Consider the following 22,964-nt stretch of genomic DNA (forward strand, 5'->3'; position numbering starts at 1 on the left):
CTCTTGCGTCAAGTGGATATTGATTAGCAAACATGGCGTGTCTCGTTCTCGGGAAACCCCTCTTCACATCCACCTGATGGCAGCATCAGGCAGCCCCTTCACACGGGTGCGTAGGAGTTCCCCTCTCCCCTCTCCTCTCTGGCTCGCGGCTGTCCCGATCTCTCTCTCGCGCGCGCGCTCTCTCTCTCGCGCGCTCTCGCCCCCTCCCCATTCGTTCCCTCCATCCTCCCCCACATCACGGAGGCAGCAGCAGCAGCACCATCATCAGCAGCATCCTCAGCAGCAGCAGCAGCAGCATCCTCAGCTCAGCCTCAGCCCGAAGCATCCACCCGTTTTTTTTTTCCTTCCCCAGTTTAGCGCGACTCTTTAGCTGGATAGTGGTGTAGTCCTGTCCAGCGGCGTTGCAGAGTGTCCAAGGTGATGCCACTGCAGCACCCGCAGCTCGCCACCGCGCCAGCACTCCGAGCCTAAGCCGATTCCTCTTGTCTGCCAGGAGGGACAATAACCGTTCGCCCAGAGACATCAACCTCACAGGAAGATGTCTAACGCCGACATGGTCCTCAACGCCTCCGACCGGGTAGTGAAATGTAAGTGTTAGTTCTGCCGACACTCGGTGTTTAAATCTGCGTTAGAAACTGCGCGTCTTGGCGACCGACAGGGGCCGCGCCATACGCACACGGGATGATGCATATGTCTGATAATGGTATTTTCTCTGATCGGATTAGGTTCACGGAGTCGGATTAGTAGTAGTGTGTGTGTGTGTGTGTGCAGGATGTGTAGTTCTGTCTGATCTAATTTACTGCACAGTAATGCTAAGGATGGATGGATGGATGGATGGATGAGGCAGACACTTTTTGTGGAGGCGGTGATGCAGCAGGATTGCGTTTGGCACAGTGGTAGAGGGCGCTTCTGGGTTTTCATACCCTGCAAAGAAATAAGCAACATCTAAGATCTAATCTCCTTCCAGTAGAACAAGTGTAACAGCCCTGTGTTTGATAATCTTTCTTTTTTTTTCTGTCTTTTGTTTGGACAAAAGTGGGAGGGGGGGGATTTCCAGCTTGAGGGTCATGTGATTCCAAATATGAAATAATGGCTTCTATACACCCTGTATGCATAATGCAGTCTATAGGGAGACCTGAATAAATGTCCCACCTGGATGGTTTCCCTTGGTTGTGCGTTTAAAAAATCCCTTGGGTTTAAATGATTGTGTTTGTGTGAATGCACTGATGCTCGTGTAATATTTTCTAGATATAGACCACTAGGCTTATTTTCCTTTAGAGCAACATTTTGCAGAAACACAGCTTGTGCTATCTATATTGCCGTTGGATTTCTTCTAGTCTAAATGTGTCAAGAGTTTCTGAGTGCGTGGGTGTGTGTATACTCCATGGTGTACCTGCTAATGACATGTCTAGGTCTTTTTAGCGGTTGATTGGTGAATAATAGAACAGCTTATTCTTTAGTCGTCTACTCAGAATGACAGTGCAATGAAGAGCAGCATTTATGTGGTATTTAAGCTTTGGCACGTTTGCTAATATTTTGGGTTCATCTGGTATATGTTATGTTTATTTAGAGTAACATTTTGCTGAAATGTCTATATTACGTACTAGTAATGGGAATTCTTAATAGTCTACAGAGGTCCATTAAGATTCTGAGTGTGTGGGTGTTGGTGCACCTGCTAATGATATGTCCTTTTAATGGTTGATTGGTCTACAATACAATGGTTTATTTAGAAGTCTTCTTTTTAGACTGACAATAAAATGTTAAAAGAAAAAAATGCTGTGGCAAATGTATGCTCATGGCACATTTGCCAGTATTTTGAAAACTTTGCGTCATCTGTTTTATGTGCCAAATAATCGAGTATTATTTGAGCCATGCACTCCCAAAAATAAGTTTGGCACTGACCCCTGCGGAAGGACCGTAACCCTTTAACATTCACACACACAAAAAAAAAATAATATTTTTTTCATTTCGTTGGTGCAATAATAACAACAAAGCTTGTTTTTTTTTTTTTTTTGGTTTGTTTTTGTTTTTTTAAGAAACAGCAGTATAGACCTCCCCCAAATGGTTGAGATGTCAAGTTGTTGTACACATATATATAAACTGGATATGAAAAAACTGTGGTCACATGAAGATCAAATAAAATGCTGTTTATTTATTTATTTATTAGTGCAATAGCACAAAATCTTTGCCCATTAGATCTGCTTTAATTCTTGTGGTTTGGTGCAAAGTAATTGAAGTCATACTATTTAAAGACACAGTGACATCTGGTGGATTTGTTTTAGCATAACATACCACAACCAAGTGGTAGAAATGGCTGAGTCAGGTTAACCTCAACATTTTTTTTTCAAGAAGATATACTGTAGTGACCAAAAGGTTGAGCAGAACGTTAAAGGGTTAAGCACATTTTACAACAGGGACTCATCTTTGCCTTTTAATATGACTCTTGTAAATCCTAATTTTATCATTTGTACTCTGTTTAAGATATAATCATGGTCATCAGGAAGTCTCTTGGGGAGCCTGTTCAGCAAATCCCTGCCTCCTGAGAGCTCTGGCTCTGCTTTGGCATAACCTGCAGATTATACAGTACCTGCATCTGTTTGTTTATTTTCTTTGTTTTGGCTTGGATATACAGTACGCTCCCTGTTGGCCAGTTCTTTTCAGATGACACTAACAATATTCTCTACTTAAGAATTTAATAATTTTCCATACCGCTTATCCCTTGTAGTGTCACAGGGGGCCTGTACTTACATTCCCCAATTTGGAAACAGCATTCAGCGTACACTGCATGTCTGTAGACTGGAGGGGGGAACACAGAGGGTACTCTTCACAAAGCACAGAGGAGAGCATGCAAAACCCAAACAAAGAGAAGAAAGATTGGAACCCCCAAACATGGAGGCAAAGGCGCCACTTGAGATTCTGGGCCACCAACATTAACAAAGCCAACCCTTTTCAACTGCCATAGCATTTTTAAGGGCCCACTCAGGGGCCCTTGGAATCATCCTTACTTAACTCTGCCATACACACACTCCTTTACAGTGCATCTGCCTTGAGGTGTGACGCAACCACTGAGCCATCATGCAGGCCTTATTTTGACATATAATTTTGTTATATATTTTTTTTATTTACATGCCTGTATGCCTTCCATTAGTTATACAACTGATTCACACATTGAAACTCCACCAGTCTCTTAAAAACATTATGATCAAAGGATTTCAATCTATGTCTTTGTAGCCAAGAGTACAAGTTCATGCACTATTAACAGGAAGGATCAATATTTCAGCTTCATTGTTACAGTTTGTGAGACTACGGAGAAAGGAAACCATAAGAAATCAATTTTGGAAGCCAAAGTAACCTTAAGAAGGCTTATTTGTACAGACACAGTCACTAAGAGTAGTGAGTCATGGTGGCCTGCACCCACACACAGACCTCAGGATATTCACTCAGCACAGCTTAACAGAATGTCCACAGAGTCACTCTGACAGGCCACTCACTGTTTCCTCCCTACAGCTGGATCGGTGGGAATGCACTTTTTTAGCTCGGCCTTACTGATAGACTGAGCGTTTGGTAACACACTCCTGAACTTACCTCAATGCCATGCAAGCTCGATCGTACATTATGTGTAATTAAAAGATTCTATCATGAGCAAAAGCACCATTAATAACTACTTCGATAGATTAAGGCAGATAAAAACAATAAGACCATATTGTCCGGACAAAGCCGATCAACATTAAAAGGATTTTTGCAGGTCTGTGCAAGGTGCATTTGATATTTTTTGACAAGCTCAAGCATGTCAGCCTTAACCCTATGTTTGTTTTTAGTTTATGCAGTCAATCACTATTTATTAGTTTTTATTCTCAGGGGAGTCGTGCACCTGTTCTTTGGAACGTCAGATAAATTAATGTATGAGATACTGTACATGTAAGTTTACAATCTATAGATTAGTGTTGAATCAATTCTTCAGAACGGTTTTGTGTCTGCAAATATACTGTATTTCACTTGCTTCAAGTCTGTTATGTTCTCAAAGCAGAGTCCATGGACAGGGAGGTTTGTGGTGTGAAGAACAGAACCTGTCAACTGCTATCAAAGATGTTACAGTTAATCTTTAATTATCATAGTTTTTCTTTAAAGTAACTGCCAACATGAATGAAATGGGATAAAATGAAAGCACTTAACATTATTGTGTTTCTCTTCATCACCTCGTGGATCCTCATGTAGTACCAGCGTTCGATCCTGATTTCCAGAAAAATTCCCTTTATTCTTTTTACATAGTTCTCTGCTACACTAATGCACTTATCCCAGTGTTTCACTAGCGCTCGGATACCATCATAATAGAGAGTTTTTTCAGTACGCTGGTGCCATGATCAGAGTTTCTGCTTCAAGTCTGAAACACTGGCCTCCCAGGAACTCCTTTAATGGCCCAAAACATGTGGAAATGGCTTGGAGCTTGTCAATATGCTGCCACCATCAATTTTAAAGGATCAGGCGTTCCTCTTGTGGAATGTTTAATGGAATGACTGCGGGCACCTTGGTCGGCTCCGAGCCACCTTGGTCGGGATTGGCATATACGCACATTCAAAATGTTTTCACTATTTAGAGATTTTACTGCGGCTAAGAGTACTATGCTTGAAGTCTTCTGTAAATCTCAATCAGTTTTCTGCCTCATTTCACATATCCCGGTTTAATTTGAACGCCCCTTAGGTGTGTACACACACACACACACACACACACGACATGTATGTCATTTCAGCATGTCAATGACCCAAAAAACACAGTAAAAGTGGTGAAGAAATGGTTATCAGACAAAAACATTAAGGTCCTGACTTAAATCCACATAAGAATCTGTGGAAAAGGTTAGGGTTCAGGGTGACGGCAAGGAGACCCTACATGCAGAAAAAGTTGGAGCTCATCGCTAAAGATGAATGGGCAAAAATACCAGAGGAGACATGCAAAAAGCTGGTCACCAATTATAGAAAGCGTTTGATTGCTGTAATAGCCAATAAAGGCTTTTCTATTGATTATTGAGAAGGGAATGAATCCACAGTCATGCCTCTTGTACATGGTCTTATTATCAGACACACATCACACATCATTATACATCATGCATTCTCAAGATTTAACTTCTTTTGGGTTTAGAATGTAATATAATGTCTTCACATTCAGGCAGGCATTCAGCTCCTTTAAAAGCAGGAAATCTATGTCATAGGTGACAGTAATATCATTTCACACTGGCACCTGGTTTCATTTAGGTCAACGGCTAGCTTGGCTCGCTCAGGCTCAGAAATAAACGGCCTAGTCTGGTGACAGGAGTTTAGTGTGCTGCAGACGCCACTTAGCCACATATTCTTGGGACAGATTTTGGACATTTTCAAAAGTAAAATATTCACCTTTTTTTTTTGTTGCTTGAATCAAATAGTATGTTAAACATATTAATTTTCTTTAATTTAGACTAACAGGTCAGTCACTCTATGTGACTATTTAATGCTAGAAATAAAATGAACACTGTCAACATAATTATGGTATTTTGCTCTCATGACATTTAGTCTCAGCATGCTCCACCAATAATAAAAGGGTAGTACTGTATATAATCATCTTTACCCATATCTTCAGAGACAATTATCCTACGTGGAAAGCTATAGGATATCTCCTCCTCGATGATCATTAGCTTAGACGCATGTTTTGTTCGCAAACATCATTCTGCAATAACTTGCTTCGAGGCTTTAATGACTGAAATGGTCTCATCTGTCTTTCTTTTATGACTGTACAATATCTAAATGCATGTGTTTTGCCTAATCAAATGTAGGAGATTGAATAGCACTGAATGGTTCTGCTCACTCAGTACTCCAGCTCTAATGGCCTATCTAATGTGCTAGGCTCTGACAAACCACCTATTATGCAGTGAGCCGCTGTGTGTAAAACACACTATGAGTAATCTCATACTAAATTAGCCGCACACAATAGCCACGTAGCAGAACAGAGACGTGTCCACGTGTTCAGGTTCTGCTTCCAGCAGGCACGACAGAGGTGAATGGTGAAGAGGTGAATGGGAAGGTGTAATAGCTGTCTGGGAGGCTGGGAGGGCGAGCAGGGAGCCGGGGTGATCTGCATGCAGGATATACGCTCGCCGGCTTTATTTAGCAGTGCGGGTGAATTATTTAAGCATTGATTCGCAGCAGTGTTTTACTGCACACTGCTCTCTTACATAATGAAACTTCTCCGAGATCTGTGAGATGCATCCGGGGAAAGTCAGGGAGAAACGGAGCATAAATGCTGTATGATAGAGGAAAGAATAAAATGGGGAGGGGAGAGATGAGAACTGTAGGTTTTGAATATAAAAGCTTAAGGGGTGAAGCATGAAAATGGAGATGTAGCTGCAGGAGCTGAGTACACAAGGAAGGAGAAGGCACATAGCATCACACCATGCTTACAACTGAATAATGTGAAAAATATGTTGGTTCACCTTGAAATTTCACTTCTCAGGGCGTAGATCTCACCTCCAACCTAAAAAGCACCAGGGCACCATCCTGCCCCAGCATCAGATCCACAAAGCCACAAACATACTGCAGTCATGTGAGCTCTTTTGTTTCTAGCATATTCCCTTTTTATGTATGACTTCTGCCTTGCTGAACTGCAAGCAGTCAATTTGTGCATGCATGCATCCATTGCACATATAACTGGACGTCTAATTTCTTATTTCATCATTACTAATCAAATCAGCATTAAGACATCTTCTACCAAAGCATCTTACAGTCTTACAGAACTCAGGCCAATGGTAATAACCATTGTATTTATATCAATTTTATGACCGTGGTAGGACCACTGCTCAACATTAACACATTATTGGCAATGAAGAACTAAGCGGGCTAAAGTGTGCCAAGAAAACATCCCCACACCATAACACCACCACCACCAGCCTGCACAGTGGTAACAAGGCATGATGGATCCATGTTCTCATTCTGTTTACGCCAAATTCTGACTCCTGACCATTTGAATGTCTCAACAGAAATCGAGACTCATCAGACCAGGCAACATTTTTCCAGTCTTCAACTGTCTAATTTTGGTGAGCTTGTGCAAATTGTAGCCTCTTTTTTCTATTTGTAGTGGAGATGAGTGGTACCCGGTGGGGTCTTCTGCTGTTGTAGCCCATCCGCCTCAAGGTTGTGCGTGTTGTGGCTTCACAAATGCTTTGCTGCATACCTCGGTTGTAACGATTGGTTATTTCAGTCAAAGTTGCTCTTCTATCAGCTTGAATCAGTCGGCCCATTCTCCTCTGACCACTAGCATCAACAAGGCATTTTCATTACATTTACATTTACATTTAGGCATTTGGCAGACGCTCTTATCCAGAGCGACTTACATTTTTTTTTTTTTTTTTTTTTATCTTATTACACATCTGAGCAGTTGAGGGTTAAGGGCCTTGCTCAAGGGCCCAACAGTGGCAACTTGGTGGTTGTGGGGTTTGAAGCTGGGATCTTCCGAACCGTAGTCCAATGCTTTAACCACTAACCTACCCCTGGCCCCATTTTCGCCCACAGGACTGCCCCATACTGGATGTTTTTCCCTTTTCACACCATTCTTTGTAAACCCTAGAAATGGTTGTGCGTGAAAATCCCAGTAACTGAGCAGATTTCAGATGGAAACAGACCGGCTTTAGATGCAAACAAAAAATCTAATGTGAGCTCTTGGGTTTTTCATGAAAATAAGAAGGAGCCAATGTGACAAAGTAACCAGAAGACCTCCAGTATATTTTCCAGCATGTTCAGTAAAATCTAACAGCTATAAATGCCTTTGGAAACAATTCTACATAAAAGAAACTTCTGTAAAGAGCAATTGAAAGTAATAAAATAAACACAGTCAATATTTGTGTTTATTTGTTGCATACAGCTCCCCTGGCGGATCCCCAGGATCCTACGTTAGGCGGTTTTCATCTAAAAACTGTTCTGTCATGTAATATGTTTCTATACTGGCATACAAATATTCTGGCATATTACTAGCATAATGTTATTCATTTAATATTTTTGTTATGTTTGAAAATCTTAAATGGTTTTGTACATAATTCAGACATGATAAACATATACTGTATAACAAAATTTGTACTAAACATAATCTGTTCCCTAAGACTTTTGCACAGCACCTCAATTTCGATTTAAGTCGGACTTAAAAAAAACCTGAACTATCCCTTTAAGATGGATGGGCTGCAAACACAAAAGTGGTCTGGCAGCCAAGATCATAAATCCATCACTGCAATGGGTACATGCTTCCCGAAAATAGGCCTATTGTGGGAAACAAGGCCAATTTGTGGATGGCGGACAATTGTATGATTAAGTGGCCAGTGAGCACATACCATAGTTATAGCATTAACACTCAAAATTTCTTTCATGGCTAGTCTGTACAAGGTATAATGTGTGTTTCTCGGTGAACAGTGTGGTGTTCATGTCTGTTTACAACTCACTAGTCTGTCATTACATCCAAGACCGTTTGAGAAGCTGCTGATTCTACAAAAGAAAAGGAAAAAAAAACATCGATTTGTGATTATCTCTGACACTTAGCACTGTTCTGCTTCTTCTTTTTTGTTGTGTTCTTTTTTCCTCCCGACTTCCATATAGGTCGGTCAAGTATCACACGTAGAGTCATTTAAGTAAACTCTCCTTTACTTGTTCGTTTTCATATTTGACGTCTATAGAACTACATCAATGATTTGGGGCTCTAGGCACTTGCCCGTCTCGCTTGTCCTGTAGATGTGTTTTTGATGACAGAGGGAACTGGGCTCCATTTACATACTGGCGCAAAATATCTTTGGCATAACAGAGAAGCATAAACATTGGAAGAACAGATGCTAGAGGCAATATTGCAATAAACAGAGATCAGCATCGCTCGTCAATGCTGTCTTTTAACATTAGTTTTTGACGGACATTGTTTTGTATAATTCTCGCCTTTTTTGGGTCACTTTCGCTTTTAAATTAACCCACATGTGTCAGAGCAGACACATCAAATGAATCTGGTGGATTCTGGCTCCCAGAAGTGTTAAAGCTTTTCTCGTTCTTTTTCTAATACAATCACGCAACCCTCAGCAGCCAGAGCTAATGTTTCTTCTTATGTCCAGCTGTAGTGTCTATGCAGGCTTACAGATGATCCAGCCACAGCTAATGTGTTAGACAGTGAGGAGGTGGTTATGCAACCTGGTTTGCGCAGTTATTTATAATGTCCTAACAACGTGTCTACTTTTCTCTGTTCTCAGAGCTCTATCCAGCAACCAGATGCAACAATCGGCAAGATCCTCAGTTATATCAGATTACCTGAGGTGTGAGATGATAGGTTTGTCACGTATATTAGAGAAATTATATCTTTGTCTGTGGATTGCTTGGAAGCTGCCCAGGAAACCAAATAAATGGGAGGGAAAAAGAGGAGCGGCACCCAGATGGGATTCTAATTGGATAAATACTGCATGCTATTGTACTGTACAGTGTAGATATGAATTCTGCTAGGGTTCTGTGATGGTTTTAATCCTGCATCAGTAGTACCGTTCTGTAAAATAGTAGTTGCCCCTACCTGAAAACACACCAGCAAGTACACCTCTGAATAGCTCAATACTACTAATAATAATAACAATAATAATAAGGGTTTGGAGTGTGGGCCAAAATCTGATTGAGATGCTGTGGCATGACTTTAAACAGACTGGCCATGTTCGAAAACCCTTCAGTGTGATGGGAAAGACTCATTGTATCACAAATGCTTGACTGCAATTGTTGACGGTTGATTAGGTTTAGGGCATATATTAGGTTTTCACATAAAGCCAGATAGGTTTAAGCAGCATTATTTTCTAATTTTCTAAAAACAATTAATCATCATTTACAAACTGTAAAGTTGAGAGGAGAAGGTTTAGAGGGTTAGGAGGTTAGCACATTAGCGTAATTAACACATTAATACTGATTATCAATTATATAGTAGTAAACCGCTGACAGGATCAATAGCACCCTGTGAGGATCAAAGGCCAGTCCGTCTGGTCCGATCCCACAGAAAAGCCAAAGCGGCTTAACTTAATGAAAAACGATGAAGGCACCAGAACACCCAAAGAGCCCGAGGCCACTTTACAGATCCTTATCTGATCAAGCACCTATGGAATATTTATATATATATATATATATATATATATATATATGCTGGAAATATACGTCCAATTCATGGAGGCCAATTCAAAGGATCTGCTATCAGCGTCCTGGTGTCTAGACACCACAACAAACCCACAGATGGTGAACTCATGGCTCATAAGGCCAGAGCTGCCCAGACAGCACAAGGCGAACCTACACAATACTACACTGCATATTGCTTTGTGTTGTGATGTTATGGCTGATCGATGTTGCTTTCATGAATGTGCAAAAAAAAAAAAAAAAATCAATTTATTTGGAAAATGAAGTGTATTTTAAAATATTTGTCCATGAAATAGTGGGAAGACTTGGCCCTTGTAGCCCATTAATACCAGCCAGCTCTGGTCTGCTGATTTTCTCTAAGCTTACATTATACATTCCCAGGCTAACCGAGATTAATGATGTAATCTCCCAACTGACCGAGCAGTCTTCTGGTAGTGATGTTGTTTGTGCTCTGTGCAAATACAGATATCCAAAGCTTCTGGGTCTCTTTACTGTGCTGTGGTTTTAGACCCATTTGGTATGTTTCAACATATCGTTTCTCTTTTGTTGCATTTCTTGCCATCTGTCAAGGCCAAAATGTTTTCCGCTGAATTACTAACCTTTAAGAAATCAATAGTGCTGGGGAGGAGCATAATTAAAGGTGTGCACCAAGAGGCATGGCAATTGTGTGAAAGCTTAGCATCCACAGGGTATTTGATTTCACGCTAGACGTTTGTTTAGTCACTGCTTTATGAGTTAATTATACTGTATGTCTGGTTTCCAAAAAATGAAACTGTCATAAATATTACTTATTATATATTTTTTTATTGGAACTATGGTTTTTTTCACCACCTTCCCATACACATTTCATGTTTTTATTCAACTTTTAAGTCAAATTGATATAGATTATTTGTAATTAGTTTCAACCTATTAATATTTGGATGGTGCACATCCACCTCTCAGGAGATTTCCAATCCCTGGTTCAGTCCTGAGCTCCCATTTTCGTCTCGTGTCTGTGTGGAGTTTTCCAGGTTCTCTGGTTTCATCTCATTTATCCAAAATTATAAATGCAAATGGACTGGCTACACTAAACTGGTTAGGCTTGTAAATATAGTGAAATTCTTGTCACAATCCCAACATAGCTGAGGTCAGAACACAGGATCAGCCACCACACAGCACCCCTGGAGCAGATACAGTTAAGGGCCTTGCTTGAGGGCCCAACAGTGGCAACTTGGTGGAGTTGGGGCTCGAACCACCAACCTTCCGATCAGTGTCTCAGTGCTTTAACTCACTGAGCCACCACTGCCCTGTTTGCAAGAGAATGTGTGTGTTCTTTGTGGCCTGCAATGGTCTGGATTCTAATCCATGGTGTATTCTTACTTTAAGCCCATTGTTCCCAAGATAGACTCAGAAGACACCATGACCCTAATAAAGATAAATAGCTTACCAAAAAGGAAAGATAATAGACAAAATGGCAGACCGACTAGCTATATATCAATGATATACTGTATGTACACTTGAAGTTTAGAGTTGAATAAGTGCACAACATGGAGCACAAACAGACCCAGATGATCATATTGGTGGACAATAAGCCAAAAGCCATAGTTTAACATATTAGGCACAGTGTCATGAATAAAAAATATAATGTTTTCCTTCCAGATGAGTGCTTTCTGTTTTTAGCCCCAGGCTGTGGTTGTGAGTGCGGATTCAAAGCCGCATTGATGTTAGCAGTTATAGAGGAAGACTCTGTACACCATGATTTACAGAGCCAAAGTAGTGGATTTTAGGCTCAGGAACAGCTCGCACTTCAGCCTGCCTTGTCTAATTGGTTTGTGTTTGTTTGAGCGGAACAATGAGGGTTTTTTTTTTCTTTCCTTTCTGTCTGTCAGTGGATGAGAGTGTGTGTTGGAGGGTTTGTGGGCTGCATGCTTGTGTTAATGCGAGCAGACCTGCATGTTTGAGATTTACTCCCCAATCACAATGTATAGTGTATCAGTGCTGGCCACCCTCCAGTAGTCGGTGGCTGTTGCTCAGCAACACACCACAGTTTCAACAGCACGGCTTTGGGTGTAAGTAAGGAGCAAAGCTGCTGTCGGCCGCCTCGGCCTGCTAGAGCGCTCTCAAGCGTGACCACTTTCTCCAGTGCAGCCGGCTCGTTCTTAGGCTTCGACATTTCAGTTCCTAGTTTGCATTATTGGCATGGATGCTCTTCTTTATTGTATTCCCAGAGCAATTATAGAATGCCAATAAAAGCAACAATAATAAGTATAATGGTTATATGATAATCGTGATTTGTTCATCATTCTTTATTATCTCAGTATTGCTGAATCCAAAATAAGAAATAATACATGCATATATAAACATCTATAATAATCATATTTTCAGTATGAAGCTTAAAATATTAAAATATAATATAGAACCTTGCCTGTTATGCCCTCGTTGTAACATACTTTAATTTTTTTATTTATTGGTAACATCCAATCTGGTAACATCCAACATGGGGAAAAAAGGAAAGTATCTGGTTTGGACTTCCACTAGTTTTATCTTATTTTGCATTTTTGGAAATATATTGTAGCATATCAAAAAGAATGCTAAAAAGAAATATCATGCCCAACTTGTGGTGTTTTTATCTGTGTGAATTTTGTAAAATTTCACAAAAAGCCACCCAAAGTTTTGCCATAATTGAGAAATCAATATGCACTCTTGCTTGTGGAAATATAAATATGAAATTTTCATATACCAATAAAGCAACTTTGGTTGTGTTTTTGTAGTGAGTTACTGGAAGCAAATAGGAATAAGTAAAAAAAAAATGGTATCAGATTAAACCATTAGAATTATAAAAACTGTTAGGATAGTGGGAAATATTAAACCCAGTGCTCACTCACAAACTCATCATCTATACCACTTTATCCTGTATACCAGGTTACGGGGGCTTGGAGCCTATACTCGGAGGCTTAGGGCACGAGGTGGGGGATACCCTAAACAGGGTGAAAATCCATTGCAGGGCACACACACAAACACTATAGAAAATTTAGGAAAGCCAATCTGCAATGTTTGTGACTGTAGAGTACCTGAAGGAAACCCACCAAGCACGGAAACAACATGCAAACTCCATGCACACAGAGACGGGAATCGAGCCTGGCTGGGAATCGAACCCGGACCCTGTAGGTGCAAGGTGACAGTTCTAACCACTACACCTTGCCGCCATAAACGCTACTAAAAGTAACATTTTAAACTGAAACTAACTCTTCTGTAATTTCAGTTTGCGTTCTGTAGATGATGACACCACCTTATTATGGAAGTCCATGACTGCTGGGGTAAATGCAACGGCAGAAGTACAGTGAACACCACTTTTTTCCTAGCTTCAACAGTGTCCCAAAATCATTTGAACACATTTACAGTAGGTTACTTACAGTAGCTGCTGTTTTGCCCACATGGTATTTCTGGTACTATCATGTGACAGAAAAAGTGATGCAGTTGGCTTTTTGTGGAGGCATTGCACTTTTAAAATCTTCGTTGTTGTGTTTTGCCAAAAACCACAGTTTCTTGTAGAAGAATGTAATGTTTTCTTTAATTTTAAATTCTGTTACACATAACCTTGTTTGCCTGAAGAAAATAATTTGCCAGAATGAATGAAAGTCTGAAAATAGTGTTTACCACATTTTGCAGTCAAACCATTCATAACCACTCAGTATCCACTTTACTGAGTGCACCTACTTTACTGACTGTATGACAATGTGTCATAAAGCTTTACACAACCTTTCCATTAATGAACAACAGACTAGCATGGGACCTGACATTTTTTGGGGGGTGTTGCATTATTCACAGTAGAGCATTAACACTGACATGGAAATGTGTGTGTTGCATTAACTTGAGTGTTTTACATAGATAACTGTTGTCTTGTCACTGTTGGGATGAGGAGTAGTCCATCAATACAAATAAGGTCAGTCAGCAGCAGTGGTACTGTTAGAACCCAACCTCGAAGAAGGGTAGAAAGTCCCTGAATATTATGTGAACATGAGCTGAATTTCTCGCTCGACTTGGATCCACATGATTCTATGCAGTGTGCTGCTACGACATGATACTTTATTTGGATTACCGCCTGAACGTAATGTAATCAGGTTCCTAATAAAGTGGCCAGATAATGCAGTTCATTTGACATAGGAATAATATTGCATTCATGTATGAAATATGTAATAGTGTATATAGCATTTTAAAGCAAACATTGCATCTAATAAGTGCAGACGAGTAAAGAAAAAATGCCCGTGTTTGTCACGCTGTTTAATTTGACCTATTAGAGTTCATAAACCTTCAAATACCCTACAGGCTTCCTTCTGTTCCGCTCTGTCAGTTTCATTATTTAACAAATAAACACATATACACTGTGTGTGTTTGTGTCTGTGTCTGTGTGTGTGAGCTCATGCCTTTGGCCTCCAGGAAATGGAGAGCTGGAAAAGACAGGGACGGATAGGCAAATTATGTGCTTGTGCCTTTGGAACTGCATGAGACAGTGTGCTAAACTGCTGCTTCTTCCCAGATCTATCTTTTAATCTCTCTCTCTCTCTCTCTCTCTCTCTCTCTCGCTCTCCCTCTCTCTGCCTGCAGTATGAATTCAGTTGGTATTGAACGAAATGCTTAATAGATGTCACTGAGTCTTTTTTTTTCCAAATCCATTTTTAATTGTTTTGCACCATTTTATTCTTATTTTATTTCTTCATTTCACCAATTTTCCCGTACTTGCTAGCTCACCCCATATATACCATTCGGTATACCAACTGTAAAGGGTGAAGAATAGCAAGATTAGCAGACATGAACCGGGCAGACCGCTCATGGCTCCGGCACACTGGGAAATCTTTCGACTGTCATGGTATCTATGCACTAGTGAAACGCTGGGATAAGTGCATCAGTGTAGCAGGGCATTGTATAGGAAAATAAGAATAATAAAAAATAGTGTTTAGTCCCAGTTTCACTTGAACGCCTCTCATATATGTCTAAAAATTACATTTATGTATGAGTACCTGCATATGTTGGGATTGTGGAGTGGTGACTGACAAAGAAGAGACTAATGCTCTTTCACCTTAGCAAGTTTTTTTTTATGTATATGTAACACAAATATGAGAACATTATATATATATATATATATATATATATATATATATATATATATATATATACATATTATGCATATAATGTACATCTAATACATATATGAATATACATATTATACTTCTGCTCTGTCTATAAACACACACACACATATACACACGCACTAGACCTGGGCCCATTATGTCACCAGTAGATGCTCGAAATTCCTTGGGATTTTTCCCCCTCAAGACAAATAATGAATTATTTACTTGTGTGTTGATCCCGTTGCGTCTCCTCTACTGGAACTTGTCCTATCAAGTGGCTCCGTTACACTTATTTTGCTGCAGTGTATATAACTTATCTGGGTTGTGTAAGTTGGATTACAGTAAAATTAAGATTTACAGTAGGTGAGGATGCAGTGCAGATGCAGCATGCACTTTCCTCGCCTTGAACTTTTACACATTTTGCAGCATTACAATAAAAGATATCTCGTAATGCTGCAAAGAGGAGCAGGGCTGGCAAAAACTTTAAACTTGTTGACTTTATCAGACCTTAAGCAATTTTACCCAAAGAGACTGGACAGAAATATCAGGATGCAAAGCTAATACAGACATATAGAAGTCGTATTTGCAGCCATAGGTTGTTATACCAAGTATTGACCCAAGGAGTAAATAATGATGCAACCAAGAAATATCTGTATTTTATTTGAAACCTTCATGTGCTGGATATATATATTTTTTTTAAGTACAAAAATATATATAATTCCATTTGGATTCCAGATTGTATGGGTAAAGTTCATGGGGGGCAAATATTTATGCATGTGTAAAAAGTAGTACTTCTTTTAATGCTATGCGTTTTTTGTAAAAACATCATAAAAATCATCGGATCAACCCCAGATGAACTGCAACATGTAACTTGTTTTACAGTACCAAGTCATTACTTAAAAAAAATTAAGCCAAAGAGAAAAAACATGTCTGCAATACTAAATACCCCTTAATGCTTCCATAGGATTTAATAGGGTAAGTCACAGCCAGGTTGTGGTTTTGTAGAACGCGTTCAAGACCGTTGCCAATCTTGCCAAGAGTTGACGTTTCAACACATTCACCCCAAGGTCAGACCGTGCAATGCTCAGAAAAATACAAAATAAAAGAGCTACATCTCAGACCCTGCAGACATCACTGAGCCTGTTAAATGTTAAAGACCATGAGAGCACAATTAGAAAAACACTAAACAAGTACAATTAATTTGGAAGGATTGCGAGAAGAAATCCTCTTCTCTCCAAAAAAAAACATGAAACACAACAGAAAACTGCATCCGAACAAGCCACAAGCCATATTTAGCATTTTAGCAAAAAAAAAAAAAAAAAACTCATACCTAGTGTCGTGCACGGTGGGTTGAAGGGGTGCGGATCTGGGCTTGTTTTGCACCTTGCAGTCATTGAGTATTCTAGAGGCAAATGTGAAGTCATCTGTCAAACTGCTAAAGCTTGGTCACAATTGGGTCATGCAACAGCACAATGCTCTGGAGCACACCAGTAAAGCCGTATCAGAATGTCTGAAAAATAAAACAATTAAGGTTTTGGCCTAGTCAAAGTCCAGACTCCCACCAACTGAAATGGGACCGCGAATGCTCAAACCTTCAGAATTAAATGAACCAATAAATTAAAGCAATATTCTAAGGAAGAATGGGCCACATGTTTTTTTTCTTTTTGCCTTCATTGTTGTTAAATAAATAATAGCACGGTGAAAAAAGTTATATGTTGTTTAAGGTTGTATTCTGAATACTGAGTACTTAATATTTTGATTTAAATCATGTTTTTACAATTTAAAAAAACATAGAATTAAAAAGGGGCAGGAGCTTATCCAGGGGAAATGGAGCCTATCCCAGGGAATTTAGGGCACAAGACAGGGTACACCCTGGATGGAGCACCAGCTAATCACATATCCCAAGCACATGCACTCACACACTCAGTCATACACTACGGTCAATTGGGAAATGCCAGTCAGCCTACAACACATGTCTTTGGACTGTGGGAGAAAACTGGAATACCAATAGGAAACCCACCAAGCACAGGGAGAACATGCAAACTCCATGCACACAGAACGAAGAGGGCTTTCTTTTGTTTGTTTAATCAATAAAAACATGGAATCGTAGATGTTATACAGTTTTATTACTGTATAACAGTCAGTTTTTCACCACAATATAGTTTTCTCTTCTGTTTCTGAGGATGGGAACAACAGTTTATAGCTGCTATAAAATAACCGTTAATATGAACTTGGGGATGTTCCGCAACATTAAATGTAACTATACAAGGTGAAAGCATGACACATTCTTTTTTATAAGTTAAAACGTGGTAATTGTTGTGGTTGTTTTATAAGAGCAATAAAAGATTCCGGTAGACTGTTATGGAACATCATAAACCTATTCAGTGTGTTAACAGTAAGTCCATTTGATGTCATCTCACTTGATGATTATCCTATTAAAGCATTCCCGTCATAGTTTCTAACTTACTTCCAGGCCATGTAAAAGTGACAGCGGGTCGAGTCCTGTCTATGAGATGGCAATTTTAAGCGTTCCGTATTATCAGCTCTATTGAATATTGAGAGATTTGGAAGCAAATACTGTCGAAATTTAGCTCTCCTTTCACTCCTTTAGGGAGCTTAAGATATCTACACACTTCCCTTCAGAGATATAAAGACCACAGTTGCGGTCTAACATCATTTCATTCATACGGATTTGCCAATACCATTTATACGAATGGTGTCCGCGTCATCCATTTCAAAGATGCTTTGTCTCTTGTTCATCGATCCTGTAACCACACTCTGTAATTACAGTGCGGCTCATCGCCACCAGCACACACGCATAAATAATTCACCATTTCGATGCTTTGTTAAAGCTCCATCATCGCTGCACACATTTTATAATGAGTCACTCTTTGCACCATGTTCAACATTGTGCTCTGTGTCTGATTAGGAACTGGAAATGTTACTCGGCTGAGGATCGGTATACAGTTTTACTACTGCTTTATCAATAATTCATGTGGTGGCAGTCTACGCGACTGTTGTGGAGTGTCATTCACCCTGTTCGCTGAAGCACTCCTATTGTTTAAATGCTGAAAGGCCATTTTACCTTGTTAATTTATGTCAATGAATAAACGATAACACTAATGAAGCATGCATAATTAAAGTAGTCCAGGATTTTAAGGATTTATTTTAGGCAATGAGCCGTTCATGACAAAGCGCCCTTTTGATCACAAGTATATTAAAAAAAAAATGGCCTGCTTTAGCTTTGCACTGTATCATTATGTTGAGAAGGATGCTTGAATATATTAGATTTTATGTGGCATTGATAGATGATGTGTTAGTTATAGTGGTTGCTTCCGGCGAAGTTTCTTTTCTGCTTCTTTCTTCTATTGTTTCAGCCTGGTTTGTAATTGCACTTTTCATTTCCAGTGTTTATGTATCTAAGTTCCAAAGATTTCCATCATCTATGTTTTAGGCCGTATTAAAAAGCAATTGAGTTTTAAATGGCAGTCACTCGCACAGCATGCACTGAGAGGCAGGCTTTTTTTTTTTTTTGTTTAAGCTAATAAGGCTTGCAATCTAATCCAAAACCCTCAGTCTTTAATGAGTTGGACTCATTAGTGACTTACCTGACTGGTTCTATTTGGCCCCTCAGTCCCATAGCTTTTAAGTATGTAGCTCTTTAGCCTCTCATGAGAAAATAAGCTGTCATCCTGTTCCTTCTTCTAGAAAATTGTATTTCCTCTGGTCTTGGTTTTTATCTCATAACCAAGCGCTTTGAGAGAGCACGAGACCACAGGTGGAATATTATAGCATTTGATGGATTATATGAGTTTAATCCTTGTTCTGCAGGTCACTTTGGCTCAGCAAGTTCCAACCGGTCCTTGGTCTAACTGAGACCAGCAATAAATACTACCTATGACGTTTTTATAGTGATTTGATTTGCTAGAATAACATGACTGGCTTGTATTTGTAGCACATATCACTGAGTAAAAGAGGCATGGGGTTTGACTCACCAACCTCCTGATCAGTAACCCAGAGCCTTAATTTGTTGAGGTACCACTGCCCAACTGCTCAGAAAAAATTGGGAGGCATAGCTGCAATCAGCTTACTTTTTTTTATTTACATTTCAAGGTTTTAACATCTGAGCTTAGTTGTTATTAAGTGTCATAAAACCGATACCCCATAATGCTGCAGAAGCAATACCTATAAATATAATGCTTGTTTGTGAATAATGTGTACTTCATATCCCACATACAGTAAATTGCAAAACAGACCTTTTATAGTCAACGTTCTACAGCTATATTGTTTAGATTATAACTATTGTGGAGCTAAGTGAACGCCCAGGTCTGAAAGGCATGGGTCGATACTGGTCCAATCGAATCATTTTTGCTAAATTACTAACAAATAAACATGGTAGAACTCGGAATCACCTGAAAATGATCCCTCCCATTGGTGTGAAATCTCAAATTAATTTAAATGCATTTTATTGCCTAGAAGTTACATACTGACTACTGCACAGCCATGACTGTGATGAAAAATCAATGCCCAGATAAAAAAAAGAATTAGTAAGAGAACTGGTATTGAGTTTTCCCCATTTCCAATATTTACGTGACATATAATTACAATTAAGTTTCCGGACGCTCACTGTATTCACAATCACAGTTTGATTTTATAGATAACCTCTTTTATTTTTTTTTCCCTCTTTCATTTTTTTTTAGCCGTGCCCTTCCCTCTAAGCCACCGCCTTACCATGAAGGAGGTGTTCGACTGTGAGGGCAAGCCCCGTGTGGACCTTCTCAAAGCCCACCTAACCAAAGAGGGTCGAGTCGAGGAAGCCGTGGCCCTGCGCATCATCAACGAGGGCGCCGCCATCTTACGCCAAGAGAAGACCATGCTAGACATCGAGGCACCAGTGACAGGTGAGGAACTTTATGTTGTGCCTCGTCTACCACATACTGTACACGTAACCTACCGTGCAAAGTTCAGCAATATGGAGAATTACTGTACATGAGATCTGATCAGAAATACCTAGGACACATGCCTGAAGTTCTTCCATTTCAGGATTTAGTCCTGTATGATTTGAAGGTGTGTTCAAGAGTTCCCCTTATTGCTTTTCGGGAGGGTTTGGTGGTTTTATGGTTTAAAGCTTTTTACTCGGTTGGATAAGGGGTAAAAGTGAGCTGGCTATCACTCTCGTGCTTCAAGCGCTTGCAGTAGCAAGCTGTACTGAGAAAATTAGCACTTAATTGCAAGGAAGCTGCTACATTTTTTGGTGTTTTTCTTTTTGACTCACCAGCAGAAGCATTGAAACATGGAAATAAGTGTCTGAAAACAACAGTGTGTTTACATGTAGATAAATTCTTCATGAACAATTTAAAATAAAATTGAAACATTTTCATTAGAAGAAGTATATTTAAAAAAAAAAAAAAAAAAACTGGTGTACCATTAAACATTTTAAAAAATCACATCCTACTGAACAACACCATTATTCTTCTAGTTGTAGTACATTGTTTATGATCGAACAAATTTTTTAGGTCTCTCGTGTGAATGTATTTTTCTATGAAATAAATCAAATATTACCTTCTTGAAGGTAACCATAAATTTTTCAGATGCCTGAATGTGTAAAAAGGTAGTGGTTGCCTTTCCAGCCACACTAGGTATGTTTTTAAATCCACTCTCCAAAGTGGATAAATCTTCAGATGTTCTTATTTGTTTGGTTGCAAGGTACACTTTTGGAAGATTTGTACTTGCCTGAAGTATAATTCAACTTTAATTTGAATAATTTAGAGGGGACAAAACATTCTATTTTATCATAGGTACATTAAACCATGGCTGTAGTATAAGCTAAATGCACATAAATGCCGTTTACAGATCTCATAAATTTCTAAAATATCATTGTACGTTCTGACTTGCTGACTAGCATCTATCCACCTCTGACTAGCGTTTACCTACCTCTGAATAGCTTCTATCCACTTTGACTAAAGTTTATTCACCAGTTTATTATTGATCAGTGTTTATCCACCACTGACTAGCATCGACATACCTCTGATTAGCGTTTAAACTGAACTCTGACTAGAGTTTATCTATTTCTGTCTAGCATTTATCCACCTCTGAATAGTGTTTACCCACCTCTGACCAAAATTTATACACCTCTGACTAGCATTAACACACCTTTGATAAGTGTGAACGCACATCTGACTAGCTTATACCCACGTTTGACTAGCTTTAACCCACCTCTGACTAGCTTTAACCCACCTTTGACTAGCTTTTAACAACTTCAGACTAGCATCTAGCATTATCCACTTTTGACTAGCGTTTACCCACATAATCTGATGTATCAGCTAGTTGATCAGTTAAAGTTTGGCTTCATGGTTTTCCAATGATTTTTGAAGTAAGAGTAGAAAGAGTAGAAATGGAAGCCTCCTCCTTGAACACGAAGTGAAGGGGGGAAAAACTAACAAAACTGCGCTGTGAATATTCTTTTATATATTTATGTAAAATGTATATATATTGCATCATGGATTGTTCAGTTCTTTCACTAATGGCTTAGGTTTAAAAAACTCTTAGATACTGTTTTTCAACTTCAAATACAGTATGTTCGTGCTGTGTTTAACAATGAATTTCAGCTTTACAGTACATTCTTTTCCAAAAAAAAATATTCCTTTTTTTTTCTTTACTGGTGGCTTACCTTGATCACATAATTCACAGTTTACTGACTACAGCCCTACATTATACTAACACATGGTTCTTCCCCAAACTGTTGCCACAAAGTTGGAGAAATCCAATCCATTTACAGTGTCTTCATATGCTATAGCATTACTCCAATTCAATTCAGTGTCTTCATATGCTGTAGCATTTTTCCCTTCAACTGGAATTGAGAAGCCAAAAGCTGTTCCAGCATGGCAATGCCCCTGGGCACAAATCAATACGTGATGTTTCAAGGTCGGAGTGGAAGCACTCGAGTGGCCTGCACAAAGCTCTGACCTCACCCCTGACTGTTGAACTGAACACCTTTGGGATGAACTAGAGCTCCAAGTGAGCCACAGGCCTTCTCATTTGGCATCAGTCCCTGAACTGAACTACTGCTCTTGTAGCTAAATGCACTGTAAAGTACTCTACAGCCAAGCTCTAAATTTTAAAGGAATTTCTTCATCAAAGAGTGCAGGTTATTACAACTGTAAAGGAGCTCTAAATCTGGAACAGGATTTTTAAAAAGCACATATGAATTTTGCGGTCAGGAGTTTGCATTTTGAACATCAACATAATCGTTAAAGTGTAATCTTTTTTTAATTCAGGCAAATCATTTGTAGGCAGCACGATGGCTTATTGATTAGCACTGTCGCCTTGCACCTCCAGGGTCAGGGTTTGGTTCCCACCTTGGGTCTGTATGCATAGAGTTTGAATGTCCTCCCTGTGCTTGATGGTTTTCCTCCAGGTAGGTTTCCTCCCACAGTCCAAAAACATGCAGATTAGGATAACTGACGTTCCCAAATTGCCCATAGTGTGTGAATGCGTGTGTGACTGTTGACCGGAGGTCCTACTACAGTCATAAAAATTTAAATAAATAGAATAGTTACCATTGACCTCAACAGTTGGACTACAGAAGTTGCTGCATGGATGGATCTTATTTGTAGCTCATGTTAAATGTGAAAAATCTCATGAATATGATTACATAAATATAGATATTTTTGTTTGGTAACTTTAAGATCAATAAATTAGCTAGCTAATT

General features: G+C 39.4%; 1 protein-coding gene across 2 annotated transcripts in view; it reads left to right on the forward strand.

The window, feature by feature from the left end:
• Positions 1 to 242: 242 nt before the first annotated feature.
• ppp3ca (protein phosphatase 3, catalytic subunit, alpha isozyme) overlaps positions 243 to 22,964 on the forward strand; it is a 61,109-nt gene continuing 38,387 nt past the window's right edge. For both annotated transcript variants that reach the window (XM_053479183.1, XM_053479184.1), the window contains exons 1-2: positions 243 to 587; positions 19,954 to 20,154. In XM_053479183.1, the coding sequence (XP_053335158.1) occupies positions 539 to 587; positions 19,954 to 20,154 (250 nt within the window). In that variant the 5' untranslated portion in view covers positions 243 to 538. The remainder of the gene's footprint in view (positions 588 to 19,953; positions 20,155 to 22,964) is intronic.

This window comes from Clarias gariepinus, chromosome 19, assembly GCF_024256425.1.
Source record: "Clarias gariepinus isolate MV-2021 ecotype Netherlands chromosome 19, CGAR_prim_01v2, whole genome shotgun sequence".
Classification (NCBI taxonomy): domain Eukaryota; kingdom Metazoa; phylum Chordata; class Actinopteri; order Siluriformes; family Clariidae; genus Clarias; species Clarias gariepinus.